Source organism: Ciona intestinalis, chromosome 7 (assembly GCF_000224145.3).
Source record: "Ciona intestinalis chromosome 7, KH, whole genome shotgun sequence".
In the NCBI taxonomy this organism is placed as follows: Eukaryota; Metazoa; Chordata; class Ascidiacea; order Phlebobranchia; family Cionidae; genus Ciona; species Ciona intestinalis.
In genome coordinates this window covers 872,295-892,326 of record NC_020172.2, presented here as the reverse complement: position 1 = coordinate 892,326, position 20,032 = coordinate 872,295, and the positions used below count along the sequence as shown (strand labels likewise).

At 35.0% G+C, this 20,032-nt stretch overlaps 4 protein-coding genes and 2 non-coding genes across 6 annotated transcripts; 2 read left to right on the top strand and 4 right to left on the bottom strand.

The window, feature by feature from the left end:
- Positions 1-1,650: 1,650 nt before the first annotated feature.
- Positions 1,651-7,319, bottom strand: LOC100180301 (ralA-binding protein 1-like). Its single transcript, XM_026835003.1, has 13 exons — positions 7,064-7,319; positions 6,737-6,893; positions 6,582-6,673; positions 6,296-6,488; positions 5,645-5,801; positions 4,989-5,176; positions 4,272-4,431; positions 3,717-3,791; positions 3,521-3,622; positions 3,108-3,260; positions 2,836-2,933; positions 2,561-2,661; positions 1,651-2,374 (listed from the first exon to the last, which is right to left on the bottom strand). The coding sequence occupies exons 1-13, from the start codon at positions 7,263-7,265 to the stop codon at positions 2,133-2,135; spliced, it is 1,920 nt and encodes a 639-aa protein (XP_026690804.1). The 5' UTR covers positions 7,266-7,319; the 3' UTR covers positions 1,651-2,132.
- Positions 7,317-11,017, bottom strand: LOC100187410 (RNA-binding motif protein, X-linked 2). The gene is made up of 5 exons (XM_002127300.4): positions 10,856-11,017; positions 10,558-10,728; positions 9,447-9,576; positions 8,571-8,769; positions 7,317-8,126 (listed from the first exon to the last, which is right to left on the bottom strand). The coding sequence occupies exons 1-5, from the start codon at positions 10,858-10,860 to the stop codon at positions 7,498-7,500; spliced, it is 1,134 nt and encodes a 377-aa protein (XP_002127336.1). The 5' UTR covers positions 10,861-11,017; the 3' UTR covers positions 7,317-7,497.
- Positions 11,018-11,246: 229 nt separating this feature from the next.
- On the top strand, positions 11,247-15,335 carry LOC100177179. The gene is made up of 4 exons (XM_002127216.5): positions 11,247-11,477; positions 11,886-11,974; positions 12,500-13,011; positions 13,183-15,335. The coding sequence occupies exon 4, from the start codon at positions 13,196-13,198 to the stop codon at positions 15,050-15,052; it is 1,857 nt and encodes a 618-aa protein (XP_002127252.2). The 5' UTR covers positions 11,247-11,477; positions 11,886-11,974; positions 12,500-13,011; positions 13,183-13,195; the 3' UTR covers positions 15,053-15,335.
- A 679-nt stretch (positions 15,336-16,014) lies between these two features.
- On the bottom strand, positions 16,015-16,104 carry trnay-gua. Its single transcript is given in 2 exon segments — positions 16,015-16,050; positions 16,068-16,104. It is a non-coding gene; the product is annotated as a tRNA-Tyr (tRNA).
- A 95-nt stretch (positions 16,105-16,199) lies between these two features.
- Positions 16,200-16,289, bottom strand: trnay-gua. The gene is given in 2 exon segments: positions 16,200-16,235; positions 16,253-16,289. It is a non-coding gene; the product is annotated as a tRNA-Tyr (tRNA).
- Positions 16,290-16,859: 570 nt separating this feature from the next.
- LOC100181830 (succinate dehydrogenase [ubiquinone] iron-sulfur subunit, mitochondrial-like) lies at positions 16,860-19,212 on the top strand. Its single transcript, XM_002126984.5, has 8 exons — positions 16,860-16,988; positions 17,252-17,397; positions 17,711-17,854; positions 17,918-17,996; positions 18,146-18,249; positions 18,313-18,424; positions 18,676-18,798; positions 18,853-19,212. The coding sequence occupies exons 1-8, from the start codon at positions 16,914-16,916 to the stop codon at positions 18,946-18,948; spliced, it is 879 nt and encodes a 292-aa protein (XP_002127020.1). The 5' UTR covers positions 16,860-16,913; the 3' UTR covers positions 18,949-19,212.
- The last annotated feature ends 820 nt before the right edge of the window (positions 19,213-20,032 follow it).

The following is a 20,032-nucleotide window of genomic DNA, read 5'->3' as shown; positions in this document are numbered from 1 at the left end:
GGGCGTATGTGTCCTTGAGCAAGACACTTAACGGCAATTGCTCCAACCCAGTGGTCACTAATGGGTTGTCCAAATTATCAGCCATACATAAAAATGAAAAAAATCCAAAAAAAAAATAATCATCCACAAAGTAACATACTTGGTAACTCGTAAGTTGGCGCGAGGTGCACACCCGTGTTATAACGACTGTCGGGCCACGCGAGGATAAAGTAAGTAAGTTACATTACATACACATTACATTTTTCCTATTTGCACTTTGACATCTGGATTCTCTGAGACGTCACATACTATGTTCTGAGTATTAAAAAAATGTTGTTTTAAATAATAAAGATTGCGACGAAACTAAACAACTTACGAAGTGGGTTCATCTGTTTTCGTGGGTTCATCTGTTGCGTCACCACCACTTCGTGACGTCACATCTCCGAAGTCGTCTAGAAAAGAACTGGTGTACGTAATAATGCCTGTTGTGATTTATACTTTACCAAATCTTTGATCTTCATGCTTTATTTCCAGCTAACAGAACGATCATGTATTTTAGATTAAAATTAGTACGTATTAGTAATGTGCCTTGCGACGGCGCAAAGCGCGCATGGGGCCCCATGAAAAAATGTCGCGAAAAGCAGGCGCATAGAAGAAACCGCAATGTGACGTCGCAAACGTGTGCGCTCTCGAGCGTGAACCGAACTATGACGTGACAATTGCGAGCGATGGCGTAGCGGTTATGACACGATGCCATACAAACGTATTGTGACGTATAACGCAGCGATTGTGTAAACCGATGTCTCATCGCGAGTGATGACTGTTGTGAAAAATTTAGGAACCGTAGCAAAATTCCTGAAATATTTTTGTTAAATATTAAAATAGATAAGGTAAAATAAGAATAGGCCTATCAATCGCAAGGCACAATACTAAAATTGTTTATTAAAATATACTTATGTAATATATCATAAATAGTCATATTCTAGTGTAAGTACATTAAATAACTAGTTCATAATAAGGTAAAACTCAATAACTAAATAAAATACAGTTCACAATTAAGCAAGACTAAACAGTAGCAATAGTACTTAACTTCAACTCTTGTAGCAGAAACAAATATAATCCTGCACTGAGTTCGTCCAAAGAGTGCTGCTTTGTCGCTGCTTCTTCCGAACTGCCTTGTACAGTTGCAACCCGCTATTGAAAAAGGGCGTTTTGCATGCCCCGGGAATCAACGAAAAGCGGGAGACGTCGGCTAATCAAAATGATAGACGCGGTCGGTTCAAATTGCCGACGTTCTCGATTGCTCTGTGTGTGTTTTAGTACTGTGTAATCGAGCAGGTAAATCAAGCGTGTTTTAAACAATTAACAACGGTTTGTGGGAGTCGTGAGGATACGGTTTTATATTTGTTGGAACGTTTTAGCGAGAGTAGCGAGATAAGGAATCCATACCACGTTTGACGCCTGTATCAAACTATTCTCATTTAAGTGAGGACCCAGCTTAGTCGACCGTGGTATTAAAAAGGGTAATTAATATCATGATAAATATATTACGTGCTTACTCATTAGAGCTGTGCTCTCTTGTAGTTCAAAACTGTGGTGCGCGAAGTGAAAGTATTGTGCTTACCAGACACTCAATTTTGAATACTTTATTTTTATGTTCAATAAATGAAGTACATTTACTGTCGTTGTATTTTTTTCATGTACTTATTTCCAAAACAATATAGTGATTAGAAACACATACATTTAATACTAAAAAAGCTACAAACACAACAGACTTAATATTGCAAATTTAACAAAAGCCAAGCCATTGAACGATTAAAGCCCATTAATGTTACACAACGCATGAAACATTTTAATGTTATGTGTATATATGACATACTGTCTTAATCGAGACTAAAATATAACCAATTGCACAATGAACAAAATTTCGTAACAAATACATTAAATATTTTAACCAAAGAACCATGGTTTTGATCTCCACTTAATCTTCGCCCACACGTTTGCATAAACGCACTAAATCCTGGCAACCAATAGCACTAAGAACCAATATATTTGAAGGATATGTATAGTAGATGCACCAATTTGCACTAGCAGGTAAATCCAAATGGTTACCAAAGGGTTGGAAAGCAAAAGCTTTTTAAGAAGTTTACAGATCACGTCACAGTAATTGTTGCGGAATCTTCTAGAATAGCTTGCTGATGTTTATACATCATGCAGCGTAAACGGACACGAGCTTCAACCACTGCCTCACGCTCATCATGGATGGAGAGGTTCAGAGCATCATTCTTCCTCTCAACATCACGGTTTGCTCTGAGGAGTTCATCCCGGATCCTACATAGCTCCTCAAGCTCAGCTTCATCATCTGAATCTTCCGAACTGCTCCGTTCTTCAAGGCCTTTTTAGAAAGTAATATCATTAGCGACAAATATTAAATTTTCTAGACATGTAAAGAGCACTAGTAGTGACTAACAAAAAATAGTGTAAGTAGGACAACGGGTTGGCCAGTATGTCCATTTGTTATGGGATATACATTAAAATGATATATTTCAAGACCACAATGAAAGAAATTTAGATAAAAAACCTTCATTAGTGACATCTGCAGTTTCCTCGTGTAACTCCACGCTTAAAATATCATCTGAGGATTCTGTTGCAATTGATGTTGATTCAAGATGCTGATTTTGACTGAAAATTATAAGATTTAATGCAAATGGAAGATACAAAGCAGTGAAAAGAATGCAAGCTTTAATCTAAGTTGTATTGGAATAAATTTATGCAACTTTGTATAGGGTTTAAACATGTGGTGCAAAGGTTTAATTAATCTAAGTTATGAAACATGGAACAATGGTGTCACTTTACTTTTCAAAGTCAGCCAAGATGCCTTTGAGTCTGTTAACTTCTTCCTGTTCTGATTGTATTCGAGCTGTTAACTCTTGTTGCATCACCAACAGTTCTTCCTATAAAAGTGGGCATAACATATTAAATTTATCAACTAACTCCCCTTTATAAAAGTTACAAAAATATAAAACATGCCAAAAACACCTATATATATATTGGTGTAAATGACAAAAAGAGTTTGCATTGTCAAATACATTAAGGAGAAAAACTTTTGGTAAACTTTTTGACCCAACCTGCTCCACTAGTGCCTCACGCTCTTGCTCGAGGAGAAGTTGTATGACATCAGGATCATATTCATCATCAACTTCCTCATCCACATGAATCTCGGGATCATCTGATGCATTCTCTGCATCAGGAAAAACTTCAGACGCAACTGCTGTTTCGGACTAAAGAAAAAGAAGAAAGTATAAATATTAAAAATGCAATAAAGAACAACACCCATTAACAATTATATTTAAATTTACTGTTCTTGTTTCGGACTGAAGCAGTAAATAAAGACCAGATTAAAATTATCACAAAAACAATAGAAAAAATCATTTTTTTTATTTAAACTGTTTTATATATTTGTAATCATTTCCCACACAATATAGACTAATGCAGACAATAAAATAAAATTCAATCTGTTCGTTCAGTAACACAAATTCACCTTTTGACTTCTGTTGCCAGGACTTGAACCTTGTTGCTTTCTTCTTTCGAGAGTTAAGTTGTTAAGTTTAGTTTGAGATTGTTGATGTTGGAAATTCTTATGCTGGGAACACAGGATGTGTAAACAGATTGGTATACTTATTTACTACATACATTGTCATTTAAATAAGTAACATTAAAACAGATATATTTTTTACCAATCGTTTCAATTGTGTAAGAATCCTTTGGACTTCCCACAGTCTTTCATCTTTCCTTCTATCTTTGCAACCTGCCTGTTAAGTACATATTTTATTTATTTAACTGCATGATGACACTGCATAGTGCATAAAATATGTTTTTTTTACTTTTTTTTTAAACAAAATAACCCAGTACTAGTAAGATAAGTTTCAGGTAAATTAATTTCTTTAATTCACATTTCTGTATAATTTTGTTGAAAGAAACATTTTACAAATGGAAAAAAATCTAAAGCTAAATCTATAAGTTACTTGTGCCTGTGAATTTGAATGAATGCCAAGGTTTTATAGCTGAATAACTTCATATCAAGCATATCCAAATCCCACTATACACTATGTTCAAAACAAATTTCACTCTTCCTTAACCCAAATACATGTACAGTGCTTACAACAGAAGTAGGCAACCTTTTTATTGCACGAGCTCAATAAAAAAGGTTGCTGAGCCATAAGTTGCCAACCTATAGCTTACAGTCTTAAATGGTAACAAAATTTTAACAACAAAGAATAAACCCACAATACCTGAAGTAAGGAATGCAGGCGATTAAGAAGAAACTCCTGTCTTCTTATTTCAGCTTCAACTTCTGATGGTTCACTGGGGAAATTTGGTGTGGTGTCCCAGTCGGGCCATCTCATCGGTTTTATCAATTTCTTTCGTTCTACTCCACTGAATATGTCCTTGCTGGTATAGAAATAATTTTATTCTTAGCAATTATAGGTAAAATTTTCTTTAGAATCTAGAATAGGTTAGTTACATATTAAGCTACAACAGATTAATTTCTGTTTAGGAATAAGTACATTGTATATTTATTACTGAATTGTACATTTTATAATATCATTTTTATATAAAACCTAATTTGAAATTGGCATGAAAAATGCAATTAAAAATGTCTCAACACGCAACAGATAGGCCTAACCTGTCTATTATTTTCTGCTTATATATTAAGTACATAAAGTAGGATAAGAAGATTGTGTTTGGTTGTCACTTGTCAGTATAACCATTACCTGAATGTAAGTTACTTATGTCACACCGATTTTGAAACAGGACATCATATGTTTAAGCACCCAATTTTAAGCTTAAAACAGCTTTTAACCTGCTGTAATTAGTCCAAATAAACAAGCAGAGCCAATTTGTATTGCATTCAGTTCTCTATGTTCTGTAGGCCAATTTTAGCAATGTCCCCAAGGTTTTTATTAAAGTTTTAAAACATAACGCCTTGCTATGAGTAAAAGTCTTACCAATATGAAAAGAAAACATTAAGAACACGATGACTGATGTGTAGAGTAGGACTGAGGACAATGGAGATGTTTTGTATGGTCATCTTGCTCTGTTGTTCGTGTCTAATGATCTGATCAAAGTGGAGGATCAGCCATGATACAAGGATTCGATTGCAGTCCGGGAGTTTAGAGAGGAGATCTCGGAAGCCCTGGAGGAAAAGAAGAATGAAAAGGACTTGCTCAGTTCTTTAATCTAGTATATGAAGGTCACAATACAATATACCAATAAAGCAGAAATACCAGAATTTAAAGTTTAGTAAATTTGTTTAATTGACAGGTTATCTCCAGAAAAATGTGCACGTTATTTCAAAAATATTGGTGTACCTGAAAATTGATAAAGGTTAATAAAAAAATTATGCCTATGCTAAATAATAAAATATACATTATTACTTTGTAAAAAATGTTATTCCTTGTGGCCTTAGCACTAACTATATGTTATTGTTTCATGCATTGTCTATTTTTTTTCTAAGAAAATAATTTTTTGGTTTGACACTTAACTAGAAGCTGTTTAAATGTGTTAATTCATCGTGAAAAGCAGTTTTCCTAGTCTAATAAATACCATACATGGTTTCCCGATACTATATAAAATAACATGTTGTTTGACGTAATCAACATACTTGTATTTTCTCCTGCTTAGAATGCTTAGTTGCAGCTTCTTCAAACTTGACACTACACTGTTGGGTTAATATGTGGTCAGGCAACTCACGAAGGTAAGATTTAAGAACACCAGCCACGGTATGAGGTTCATACTTGCTCAAATCAGGTGTTTCTTCCCTGCAAATAGATGGTTGATTTTTTCGAAATTTATTGACTTTTATTCTATTAAATAATGTATAGAGAATAAATGTTTCGGCGCCATGGCTCAGTGGTTTAGGCACCTGCATTGAAATCAAAGTGTTTGACTGCGATGTGGTGTCGTGGCACAGGTCGCACAAAGTACTTAAATAGGCTTTCCAGGTGTTGGGGTAATGGGCCTAATCTGGCCTAAATCTCAGGTTCTTGACAAGGACCTTACCCATAAAGGATAAAAAACAATGGAGAATAAAGACTACTGGTTTTGAAATCTGAGTTCTTTAACCTTGCAGCACAAACTGACAATTAAGTTACAAGTGGTGTTAAAAATACCTGTAGCAGGTAAGCAGCTACAAATGTTTTGTATACTATATCCCAAAATATCCAAATTTAAATACCCTTGATAAATGTGACATAACACTATCACAAAAGCCAAAAAATATTCTATTTAAATAACGTTCTAATGTTTATCTAACCTATTGTAGATTTTAGTAAGTTCGTCAATTTTCGTTTTGATCCCAGAGATTCTGTAAATTCCCTCAGCAGTGATGCCACGCTCTTCCACAAAATCCATGCATTCGCGCACCACTGCTGGCAGGGGAACACCATCATGGTAGCCTGTCCTTGTCACTGCTTCTTCCAAGCTTTTACCAAATATCGGGTTCAAAACTAGAGTTTAAAAAATTCTAATGTTGGTTTGTTTCATTTTAAAAAATTATACCAAAATATAAATTAAATATATATGATAAAAAAAATACAAACCTTCAACTTCTTCTTTCTCATCCAATGTTTCTTCTGTTGGAGCGGGGAATGAGGTAATCCTCTTCTTTGTTTTGGTCTTCTCTTTTTTATCCCTGTATTATAATAGTTTGTAATGTAATAGACACAAAAAATGTATAGAAATAATGAGTTCTTACCTGAAAGAAACTTTCAGGTCTCTCGGCAGACTTGCTGCCTTCTTCTTATTCTCTCTCATTTCCTTTTCTCGCGCTCTGTCTCTGTTTTGCATTGGTGATGGTTCTTCAGAAGGTGAAGTCATAATGTCAGTCATCTTTCCACGCTTTCCATGCTTGCCTTCGGAATTTAGAAAAAGATAATTTATTGTAAATCATTTGGTTTTGAGAGAAAAATTAAAGCAGAGCTTGATTAATACAACATGTTTGAAGAAATTTGTCCAAATTTTATCGAAAAATTGACACAAAAATTAAAAAGTTTGAGAATCACTGATTTAAAAACCTCAATACCTTTTGAGAATGAAGGTTTTTTAAAAAGCTTTGGTTTTGACTTCTTGCCATGCTGTGACTGCTTGGGTGTGTTACTGTTGGGTAAAAAATCCGATTTTTCTGAGTCTTCCTCTCCACTGTCGTTTTCCGGCATAAAATGATGATATTTTCGTTCTCTCTTCTTTTTCTTTATATCCTCACCAGAGTCGGCAGACTCAGCCATTTCAATCAGAAATCAATGAAAAACAATAACTATAAAACCTGTGTCTTTGTATCTAAACGGGTAAGAAAACGGTTTAATCCGGAATGAGTGATTGAGTAGAAAAGGTCCAGTTGTGTACAAAACATAGCAACTCCAAAAAAGTGTTTTAATGATATAAAAATTAACTTAATTAACAATAACATTATTTAGTTATGTGATCATTGTAAATTAACCTATCAAAAAAATAAAAATTTCATGATCGTGATCTGGACCTTCTGCTGTGCTTATGATTTTTATGATCACTATTATCACGGCGGTTTTCACGCCGATGATCCCTAGGTCTTCTCTCACGTGATTCTGCATATCGATTGTCTCTTGAATGATTATCACGCCGTTGATAATCACGTGATCTTGCATCACGTTCATGATTGTCTCGATAATTTTTATCATGTCGGTTACTATCCCGAATAACTTTATCATGATGATTGTTTCCTCGTGAATCTGAATCACGCTTGTGATTGTCACGAGCATTTCGATCTGGTGATTGAGAATCCCGGGAGCGTTTATCACGCTTTTGATGCTTTCTGGCATCAGGACTAAAAGATTTCACTCGCTTTTTACGTTTTTGTCTCAAATCCTCATCTCCAGATGAGGAAGATGATGAAGAGTCTCTCCGTTTCCGGATGTTCTCATGTTCTCTTTGATCTTTATTTTTTATTTGATAATCTTTTTCCTCCTTTTCAAATTTTCTAGAAGGCTCATCAACCTCTGCGAATTTCGAAGATTTTGATGTTTTTTTGGCTTTTTCAGCTGGCGTTTCTTTTAAAAAGCTGAGTTTTGATTTCTTTTTCTTCTTCTCTTTTTTGTGTTTCTTTTTCTTTGCTGAAAATCATAAGTCATTAATCAAAGACAGGGCTATGAAAGTTTTTCATACAACAACTTGCCTGAAACATTCTCAGCGCACATAAGAATTTACAAATTTTAAGTACATTTTTTCTCACAACCACAATGTTTTTTACATTTTTATATAACACCTGCCATAAGCATAATGTCAGATTGCATCTTCTGAAATATGGGTGACATCATATGTTTTAGAACACCAGTTTAAAATGTAAACCAACTTTACTCTGCTGTTAAATATTTGACAAACCAGCAAAATATATTTCAAATCTCTCAATATTCAATGAGGTTTCTGCATTTGACGACTATGTAACCGCATGGGAGCAATGTCATCCCAAATTTTGTAAAAAAAAAGGATATCCTAGAATACCTAATTATTCTGTAATGTGCATCCCTAATTACAAAATAAGATGATAAGAAACTCACGTTTTTCCTCTTCACTATCATTACTAATGAGCACAACCTCTTCTTCCACAACTTCTTCCTCTTTCATCTCATACTCCTTCATCACATCCGGAGCAACTCCTCGCTCCCGTATCCTCTCTGTGACCTCATCAACCTCATCATCTTCCTTGGGGACTTGATAAGCGAGCACATGATCAACTCTCATCTGGCGTCCTTTGATCTGGTAGAAAAACTTTTTTTACCCGAGAAAAAAAGGCGATTTAAAAAAAAAAAAGACACTTATTTTTTTCAAAAAGATGACTAATGAATGTATGTAAAAAAAAAAACCTTATTTATCCTCGCATTGCAGGGCAATGACTCCAAGATTTTTATTGCATAAACTTAGTTACAACACACAAGACACAATGACATTGAATGTGTTAGCACAAGACTTTTTTGTATTCAAAACTATAATTATAAGTAATGCCAAATATTGTGTAAACTGTAAAGTACTTAGCTGTTAGGTTAGCGAATCATAAACTGGGGTAAAATTACCCCTGGGGGTAAACTCTAGTATTAAGAGGGTAGATGAGCTACTAATCAAATCAGTTGTTGGGACAGAAAAATTGTGCCAATTGTAGTACTTTACCAGATATTGAACAACAAATTAAACAAAAGCTAGCGCATCCGTCGCATTAAAAATAACTGATGTAATTAGTTGTTTTCGCTTTTTAATAAATGAGCGCCATATTACATATTGGGGGAAAATCAGATAAGCATCTTTGTTAAAAGGGTAAAGCATACAAAAAAGTTTAAGAACCACTCTTAGGTTACTGTAAAAGGTATTTAAACCACAACTGTCAATATTGAAAAATAATCAAAGAAATAAATAATTAGGTTTCACCAGTTTCAATATACCTTTGAACCATTTAAATTATCCACAGCCAGAATTGTACTTTTCTGATCTTCATAACAGACAAATGCAAACCCTTTTGATTTTCCTGTTTTTCTGTCTCTTATAAGGTTGATGTTAACCACTTCCCCGTACCTGGTGTATAATACAGTAGTTAACTGTTGTGGGTGAAAACTTGTAGGGTTTAAAGTTACACTACAGTAGTCATTGCATTGTCCAGTGTCAGTACACATCATGTAAGGTGTTCATTTACCTGAATGAACAAATTAATGAATCTTACTTTATCCTCGTGTGGTGGGAAAACGACAGTGGTTGTAACACGGATGTTCATACACTTCGTGCAAGCTTACGAGTTACCATGTATGTTACTTTGTGGGTGATTATTTTTTGGGGGGATTTTTTTATGTATGTTTTTTTGGATAATTTGGACAACCCATTAGTGATCACTGGGTTGGAGCAATCGCCGTTAAGTGTCTTGCCCAAGGACACATACCCCGATAATGGTAGCAGCGACCCATTATCTCTGGGTCAGGAAAGGCGCGCTAACCACTTTGCCACGGCACTGGACATAATGTATATTTACATTTCAATTACATTTGAAAGGGTTACTAAATAAGCTATATTATTTGGATAGCCATACCATATCGATGACCACTTGGCTAAACCAGTTATCCGTAACTTTTATTTATAAATGTTTTATTGTCACAAGCAAAAAGTGCTCTAAAAATGGTAGTAGCACTATTTCACAATGACACACAAATTCATTATGGCATTACCAGTCTGCAGAGTATGGCAGTTTCTGACAAGATCTCGCGGTGCAAGACGGTTATTTTTCGCGTGCGCGCGTGCGATCATCAAAAATCGGCATGCAAACCACGTACATATCCAAGCCATACAATAGGAAATCCTACTTAATTTAATACGTATTTTTTTCATTGTTTAATTAATTGGTGTGCGTGGGACAAATTATGGCGTGCATAACCAAAAGTTTGTAAAAAAATCGCCCATGCACCTGCCATACTCTGCAGACTGGTAGCATTACAGGCGGATTGTTTACTAATATCAATTTAACTTCACAAGACATACTTTCACAGTATCAAGCCTAATTGTTCTTACTGTGACATGACGCAAATCACATCTCCTTCACTTAGTTCAAATGGCAAGCTTCCAACATAAACCCAAGCACTATCTTTGTATTGATTATGCCATGATGAAGACGTCCCTGCAACCCCACTTCGAAGTTCCTTTGCATTTAACTCATTGATGAGCCGGATTTTCGTTAAAACGCTGGAAATTTAGAATGTTTATGATTTTGCAGCTTTTGCGCAACGTATAAAATGCGGAAAATCAAAACTTTTTTTAAAAACAACCAAGTTATAAAATTTCCATTGCACAACTTCATTACATTACTTACTTCATTGTGCTTCCCAATCGGCTTGATTTTCTTTAAAACTCAGTTTTTTTTCGTAACAGCTAAGATCTGAGCTCCACAAACTCACCCGAGCTACAACTTTTCAGTCTGATGACGTCATAGTTGCCGGTCAAGAGATACCAATAGAATGTAAAAAGACAAAAGTAGTCCTCTAGCTCCCTCATGCAAAAAATATAGTCTTAACATTTAATATTTTCGAAATATTAATTTAAAACTTGTAACTAAAATATGAATGAATCACAAAGTTTAAATAAAATTGTTAAAACACATGCTAATTTACGATTTTAACAGCGGAAGATTCCTGTCAACTCCCCAAACAAAAACAAATAAACCTTTTTGATGATCTTGTGATTGCTCATAGAAATAGCGAAGAATTTTTTTTAGTTTTCGTGTAACTTTTTACTTCAGGAGTTGCTGTGTTTTGTTCATGTTACAATAATTTACATTGTAAAACCCGCCATATTTATTGTATAGGCTTTTAGCTGACACTTATCGAAGTCTTTGGAAGATAGAACCGACGTAAAACATTACAATGATCAAGATAATCGGTCCAAAATGCTCGACCTGTTGCATGTTAACAAGTGTTTGGGGAATCATTATGATGGTATGTAGTTATGTATAGGTTTCGGTAATGCTTCATTAACTTTAGTATTATATATACACAGTATTATATATATTAGATATATGTATATGCTGGTTGTGGTAAACGGGTCCCTTTAATTATTGCATGTCCACCATGACCACAATATTTACTATGTCCACTATGTATGTCAACATGCTTTTGAAAATGTATGCCAAATAGTAATTAACAATGAACCAAATGTGTATAAAATAAAAAAAAACTCAAAAACACTGTTTCTATATGGATCCTATGAAAACCTGCCATGTTCTACAAACTGCTTAAATTAACTCAAACAATTAGTTTTATAATACCTATTTAGTATTTAGAAACTCTTATTACTTTACATAATACATACAATATATAAATGTGATATTCCATTCATTCATACAGCTGTGTTTGGGAGGTGCTTACAAACTTCGGAGTCCTGCATTGTACAAAGATATTCCAATTGACTTTAAAAATGCTGCGTTAGCTTCCAAGTAAACATTACTATTTTTGTATTATGGTGTTTCAGTTTTGGTTTTATCATCATAAAAAGTTTGTATAGATGTATTGGAAAGTATTTTAATATTCAAAGTATTTTATTATTTAAAGTTTTTTTAATTTTTGTTTAAGATTCTTTTGAAAGAGTGTAACCTTTTCATTTTATGTGAGTGGCAATTCAGACTGCCTGTGGCTATAAGGCTCCACTGGGTTGAAGCTGGTAAAATTAGGGACACATCGGTCACAATACAAAATGGTAGCACTGTCTACCGTGTACTGTATTCTTTGGGCTATGGGCAGAAAGTGAAACCAACTGTGCCACACCATTAGACTAATGTTATAGCAGCGTGTTACACTTTAAGTTTATATTTTAATACAATGACCCTGTGTTAATACTTGTGAAAAATATAGTAGTTCATAGTCATACTGCCAAAATTTAGACATATTTAGGCAAAATTTATCCCAATAATCCATACAATAGCATAACTTATATCATTAATTTTTGTCATTTTACTTTTCAGTCAAAAAGAAGTATTTGCTGCCTATGACAGCAGTGGAACAAATTGCTTCATTGCTGCTGGACTCTATGTTCTTGTTCTTTTCTTTAGTCTTTGGCAATGGAAAGTTAATAAGTCTTTACAAACATACACTGTGCGGTAGCTTTTAATCTGAAGACAGAAGAAAAGTTTTCGATGTTAACAATTTCGTAAGATTGTACTCTCAAAAAGTTATCAATGTCATTTAAGTGTAAACATTAAAGAAACTATCAGTTTACTTTCAAATTCCATTTTGGAGTTGTAGATATTTGTTGGTATGGTTGTATCGTGTCCTTTTAATTTGTAGAATTTAACCTCTGTTTATTGTGTATTTTGTGCAATAAAATTGAAAACTTTGATCAATCATATTCGTTTTGTTGACTAATTCCTCAAAACAGATCTACTTTGCGCGACCCTGGTCGCATCCGTTTTGGTTGCAACGTAAATTCCATTGGCGGTTAACTACAAACTTAGTAAACGAAGATCGTATACAAAAGGTTGGTGGTGTGTTGAGTCCTGTATTTAACAGCAAGAAGAGAATTATTATTAACGATCTACATTTCTTCTGGTGTTGTATAATTTTTACGTTTGTATATTTAGCGGTAATTGCAAGTTTTACAGTTAGTATGCCTGAAAACCAAAATATAATTCAACGAAATGTTACGCAGATTGTTTACTTAAATGGCTACGAAAATGATCTGTGTTGATAATCCTACTCATTATCATAACCAGCTCCAGTTTAATCTCGATGCTCAAAGCCCTGCATCCACCGCAAGTCATACCTTTGGACGTCCAAAGTACTTGTTAATAGAAAAGGTTCAAAAACATGTTCCGAAAGTGCGTGTTCCATCTCCAGAAAACAAATTCGGCATGATGCCTTCGGACAAACTATCGTTGGCTATTCAGTTAGCGAAAATGGATGTCAGCAACTCTCAGTGGAATAATAATGAGATACCTGTGAAAGACACAACAAAACCAAGTGTGAAGGCAAAACAACATCAGCAACATTTCGATGAAAGGTTTGTAAAGAAGGTCCAAGTACAGATGCCTGGGAATTATGCCCGAGCTGGCAAGATCAACAAACCTAAACTATCCAAACCCCCAAAACCAGTGCCTGCTTTCCGATCTCACAGAAACAAGCAGAACCATATCCGATTTCAGCAGGAGCCAGATTTTGAAGATCATATTCGACGGATCATTGAACCAGTTCAACCCAAAAGTAAGAGTCGTCCTATTTCGAAAGATGCAGTTACTTCAACTGCTGATCTAAGCAGAGAAGTAGAAAGTTTTGGTCACCGAAGCGAGTTTAAGAACTTTGCGCGGGAACTACAAGGGGTAGTTAAGAAAGAAAAGTTGATAAAACGGTATAATCAGCAACAACCAGCGAAAAGTGGGTTTCTTTCTATGCACAGGTCCCCTGCAAAAAGAAGTTTTTGTCAAGCACTGTCAACTCCATTGAGAATTTCACATATATCAACTCAGCAGAAACCTAGAGAAAAAAGGCAGCTTCCAACGGAAAAGGTTGAGAAAGCAACACTACGCGATGCAGCAACTTCGCCAATTTTTTGTCAGAAAAACAAACAAAAACAAAAGGAGTTTGTGCGAGCTTTACACAATGATACATCTGATACCGATGAAAACTGGCTCAGTTTTACTGCGAGCTCAGGCACAGAGGATAGTTATTTTGGAAAAACTGAACCAAAGCAATTAGAAAGAAGAAGAAGAGGTTTCAAAAAACCCGAAACCGATAAAAGAAAGCAACAACAAAAAGGTCTAAAGGACAGGCTTGTGGCATCAATTTTGCAGGACTTTTTTGCAGACACAGCAAAAGAGGTTCATAAACATGAGTATGAACCAAAATTGTTGCAGAGCATGGCTAACGAGCCAACATGTGAAGCGATGTACAGAAAAATTGAGCAAATGGAACAAGAAGAGACAGAAATACGAAAAAGATGGGAGACAATACAATATGAAGATATAAAACTAAGAACAACTGAACCCAGACATAACAGGACTAGCTCTGACAACACTGAGGAGCCTCGAACCTCTTCTCCACAACCTCTCTGCTTCACCAACAAAGATTGTGCTAAAGGAGAAGAAATTTCAAAACCTTCTGTTCGTTTTATGCAAGAAGAACCTGGCTTTCACACATTGTATATGTCTCCTACATCATCTACTAAACCATCTCCTAATTCAAATGCAATCAAATTAACCCTTAACAAAGACACAGCCGAATCCATTCATACAAACAGAGCCAAATACAACAATTACCTAAAGCATACATACCATGAACCAAAGGGTGCATTTAACCCTTGGAAAATCGTACAAGAACTCTCAGAAGACGTCATGAAACAAGTGATCTCTGAAGTTGTGAATGAACTCGATGGTTTATGTGATGATTACGTTGAACATGTATTTGAATCAGAATTTGCTGATCCCAGTCAATCCCTCGCATCCGGAGTTGATCCTTCATCTTCTTTTTCCACAATTTCTCAAATTGTAGAAGAATCCTCACTTGCTCTGAGCTCTCACATTTGAGAGGTTTTAAGCAATACCGCAACTTAATCTATTTTTGTACCCTTCTATATATCGTGATTTATTCGTGATTTATCTTACTTTAACCCATATAAGGTGGGCGATTTTTATAACTTTGCTCGTCTTGTCGTGGCAACAAAAACTCGACGCGTTAGTTTACTTAGCAATGCAGTTAAAGATGGCGACTTCGGGGGCATGCTTAGGCTAGTTCGTCTACGTTAAAATATTTTCGCGTCTCAATAAAACTTGCTAAACTAGTTTATTAATTGCAATAAATATTTGTCACTATATACGCTTGTATTAAATAACGCAGTGAATTGTAATAGGTATAAAATTTGCTCCGAATTAAACGCGATTTGGGGCACATAGTTTTAAATCTGACGGTGTTGTTTCTCGGTGCATTCATTATGCTCTTTGTTTGGTACAAAAAACATTCTTCAGGTCGTATTTAAACCGGCGATGTCTGGATTTGTGAGGAATATTTAGCTAGAGTCCACTTTACCAACCGAGCTATATCGAAGGTATAAATATAGTAGGATGGGGAAAGATGGGACACATTTTCGTTCTATTTTGTCGTCCCATATTTTGTAGTAAACAAAGAAAATTCCAATAAATATAAAACCTCCGACTCCCACATACTAACTGTTAAGGTGTCCCGTCTTCTCTTGACCTACTATATACTACTGTGGGGAAAGATGGAACATTTTTAGCACATGCTATCTAAATATCCTGATCGTGTTTGAAACATCTAACAACGGTCTATGGGAGTTGTGAGAGTAGCCTACGGTTTCATATTTCTTTGAAAGTTCTTTGTTTACTTCCAAATAAGAAGAGAAAGTAGAATAAAAAGGCGTCTCATCACCCCCACCCTACTATACACATACAAATCGCGGACGTCGTTATGTGGTAATGAAAATGCTGTGGAACAGGCGACATTTTAAACGTGTGCCCGTACTGCCAAAACGTCCTTCGAGCCGGAGTCGAACCAGCGACCTATGGATTTCTGATGGTTCACCAACTACAGTCCACCGCTCTACCAACTGAGCTATCGAAGGGGCGATTCCATGGATACGCAACGACGTACTTATCATGTGTCAATCAAATATTAGGATAAAATTGCAATTTAAATGGCGGTCCAACGTGCAAAACGTCCTTCGAGCCGGATTCGAACCAGCGACCTATGGATTTCTAAAGGTTAACCAACTACAGTCCACCGCTCTACCAACTGAGCTATCGAAGGGACACTGTTATATAGACAGATTACCACCCATACAATTTATTTCCCCTCTATAATAACAAACTTCCTCAATGACAGTAGATGATGTTTCATTGTGCGATGTTCAGTTGCTTTTGTAACGTACTGTAGTCAGCTCCGTGTATGCTTTAAAACTGTTCCAACAATACGGACAACTAAGGCAGAAACCCGTTACACCTATACTCCTTGATTAACGCTGTTTGTATATTAAATGAGCAGACAATTTTGCCGTTGGCTCCCGAGTTAATGTATACAATATTCATGCACCAATTTTGCCCGTAGCAGCAACACAGACCTTTGGTGTAACATGTCGAGTTTCTTTTTACTTTTGGTTAGTCATAAATCTTAATACTGTGGTTACTTATTTACGCTTTATACGGACAATTATTAAGTAAATAGTTTACACGACTTGCTGAAACGTGCATTAACACGTCAGTTAACCTCTGTCCCCTGTTACACAACAGAAGTTACGTAACATAGAGGGTACTAATACACTGCACGCAAAAAGATAATTATATTGATATTTAACAAGTATTGCTTAAACTTAAACTAACCAGTTTCAGGTTTGAATTAATATAATTGCAAAAGGGAATCTTAACTGTAACAACCATGTCGTCTGGACTTCGAATTTCTCGTACAGTGTTGCGAAGTTCGTCTCCAGTACTGTCACTTTTAACCACTCAGGTAAGTGTCTTATTTTATGTAAATTTCAAATACCTGTATGTATTTAACATACTGTATATGTTGTTTGATTCTTGGCCTAGTTGTTTAACTTGTTAAGTCAAGTCTTTTTTACTCTTTAGCCTCTTGAGTAACTATAAGATTATTGTTGTTGCTATAATCTGCATAATAGATATATTTTTGTTTACTGTACGAAGAAAAACAAGAATGCAATAGTTGTAAACTTTGTAATTATTAAACAAATTAACTTTTTAATTGTCTTTTAGACTCTGCGTTGTTCAGCAACAGCTGCTGCCCAAACAACCGAACAAAATCAGCGTTTGAAAACATTTTCAATTTACCGATGGAATCCTGAAGCAGAGGGTGACATGAAACTCCCTGTCATGCACAAGTATCAAGTGGATTTAAATGAGTATGTGAAGTTTTACGTGTATAGTGGTGGTAACAAAAGGGTGTTTGAGCGCTTGACGAAAAATGCCCAATTGTGTTTTCGAAGTGGTAAGATCAAAGCAATGCAGTTGTTGTTGTAAAAAACACATAAAGTTTAAGCACACCAAACAGAGATGCCATCAAAATATTAATAGAACATGTCACATGCTATGTTTCATAAACTAGGCCATAATGAATAAAGGCCAAACAAACAGCTAACAATATCCTGCTCTGTAATGTTTCATCCAAATAACCTCGTTCTATAATGAAGTATCTTATGAATTTTTCTAACACAGTTGTGGTCCAATGGTTCTTGATGCTCTGATCAAAATAAAGAACGAACAAGATCCAACTTTGACCTTCCGTAGATCATGCAGAGAGGGAATCTGTGGTTCATGTGCAATGAACATTGGTGGTACTAACACCCTGGCTTGCCTAGCGTAAGTAAAGAATGATTGTGTAATTAATAATTATGCATGAATTATGATTATGGTTTTGTACAGGAGAATTGATACCAACTTGTCAAAGAAAACCAAGATATATCCATTGCCTCATATGTATGTGGTGAAAGACCTTGTACCAGTAAGTATAAACCCTTCTATTAAATAAATGACATAAATTTCATATAATATATAAATATATGAAATTTTAATATTTTTTTAAGATTTAAATATGATTACATGTATGTATGTTGTAGTGTTCAATAGGTGTTTAATCTGCTGTTTGTGTAGGATATGAACAACTTCTATGCACAATATCGCTCTATTGAACCGTTCCTGAAGCAGAAAGATGCAAGTAAACTTGGAAAAGAAAACTTTCAATCTGTAGCAGACAGGTCAGTTTTAACCTCAAAGGTTAATAATAAAAACTCGACCAATATTTTTTGTAACAATTTCAGGCAAAAGTTAGATGGTTTATACGAATGCATCCTCTGTGCTTGTTGTTCCACTTCATGTCCAAGTTATTGGTGGAGTTCAGACAAATACCTTGGCCCTGCAGTTTTAATGCAAGTAAGTGAAATGTTGTTTTTATACTAATCACCCACATTGATGTTTAACAATCACCCACAAACATCATAAGTCAAAGGCAGGCACAAGGTGTGTAAAACTAAACACCTGTGTTAAAACAACTATCGTTGCCCTGCTACAACGGGATGGATAAATTACATTATTACATTCGTTCATTCAGTGCAGATATTGATTTGTTTTTGTGTTAGTGGTATTGTGGTAAAAATAGAGATTAACTTAATATTTATTTTAAGGCATACAGGTGGATTATAGATAGCAGAGATGAATACCAGAAAGAGAGACTGGACAGAATGAATGATCCTTTTTCACTTTACAAATGCCATACTATAATGAACTGTACGAAAGCATGTCCAAAGGTAAGACAATTAATAAAGTAAATTAACAAAGTTTTAATTATGTTTTTAATATAGGGTTTAAATCCTGGTTTGGCAATTGCTGAATTAAAGAAGATGCTTGCAAGCCATAATTCAGCAGAGGTGGCCTCACCAAAACCAGCAGCGCAGTGAATTCAATCTAGTGTTATGTTTACCTGGTAGAAATGTAATTTAGATCATAACAAAGTCACTGGTCACGCATACAAAAACAAAGTTTCCTTTTGCTATAAATGTTCTCCAAAAATTCTCAACAAAAATATATAGTGATATATATGTTGTCATGCTAAACTTAAGAGTTCCTAAATTATTTGTACAGCGCTTCATGTGGACTTCTGCGAGATATATTCTTTGTTTTTTCAAGTGTGAATACATAAATATTTGAAAGTGGTAATTTAATTCATTGTAGTTATTGAACAGTTAGTTGCAGGCGAAGTTATTAAAGATTAAGTTAGGCCCCCAATTTTAGAATAAGACTGCTGTTAACCACATTATTAATTCTGTTATGTCATATTCGCTACCATTTTTGATCTTTTGTTCACAATTTACCATTGCTTTCTTATTGTGAAAATGGCCGTCTACTCCAGGTATACGTTAAAATTAAAAGTGGTTGGCTTAACACATTAAGTAACAGAAAACTCCTCATCCTTCTGGTTTTAGAAATAAAACAAATACAGGGTGATAATACACATCCTAATCACACAACTTACGCCTTAATTTGTCTACACTATCACAAAAAAATAATTTGTCTACACTATCACAAAAGCATATGTATTTTTAATGCATTAATAATAACTGCCTTATTGCTATGCTCCTCTATTCGTTTTAACTTTTTAAATTGATCTAAGTATAAGCTCACCTAAAAATAACCTTTATTAAACTAAAAATTAATCCCACATTTTTATAATATGAATGAATCAACGTAACTTGTTAGCCAGTAATCGACAGTTGCAACAAAAGGTTTCATATGGCTTGTGCCAGCTTATGAGTTACAATGCATTTTACTTTGTGGGTAATTAAATATATATATTTTATGTTTGACTGATAATTTGGACAACCCATCAGTGACCACTGGTTTGGAGCATTTGTCATTAAGTGTCTTGCCAATGGACACATACACCCACAATGGTAGCAGCGATGAGCATATATATAATCTGTATAAATAAGAATAAGTAACTGAAGCATTGCACAATTTCAACTCTGAATAATAAGGGGCTTT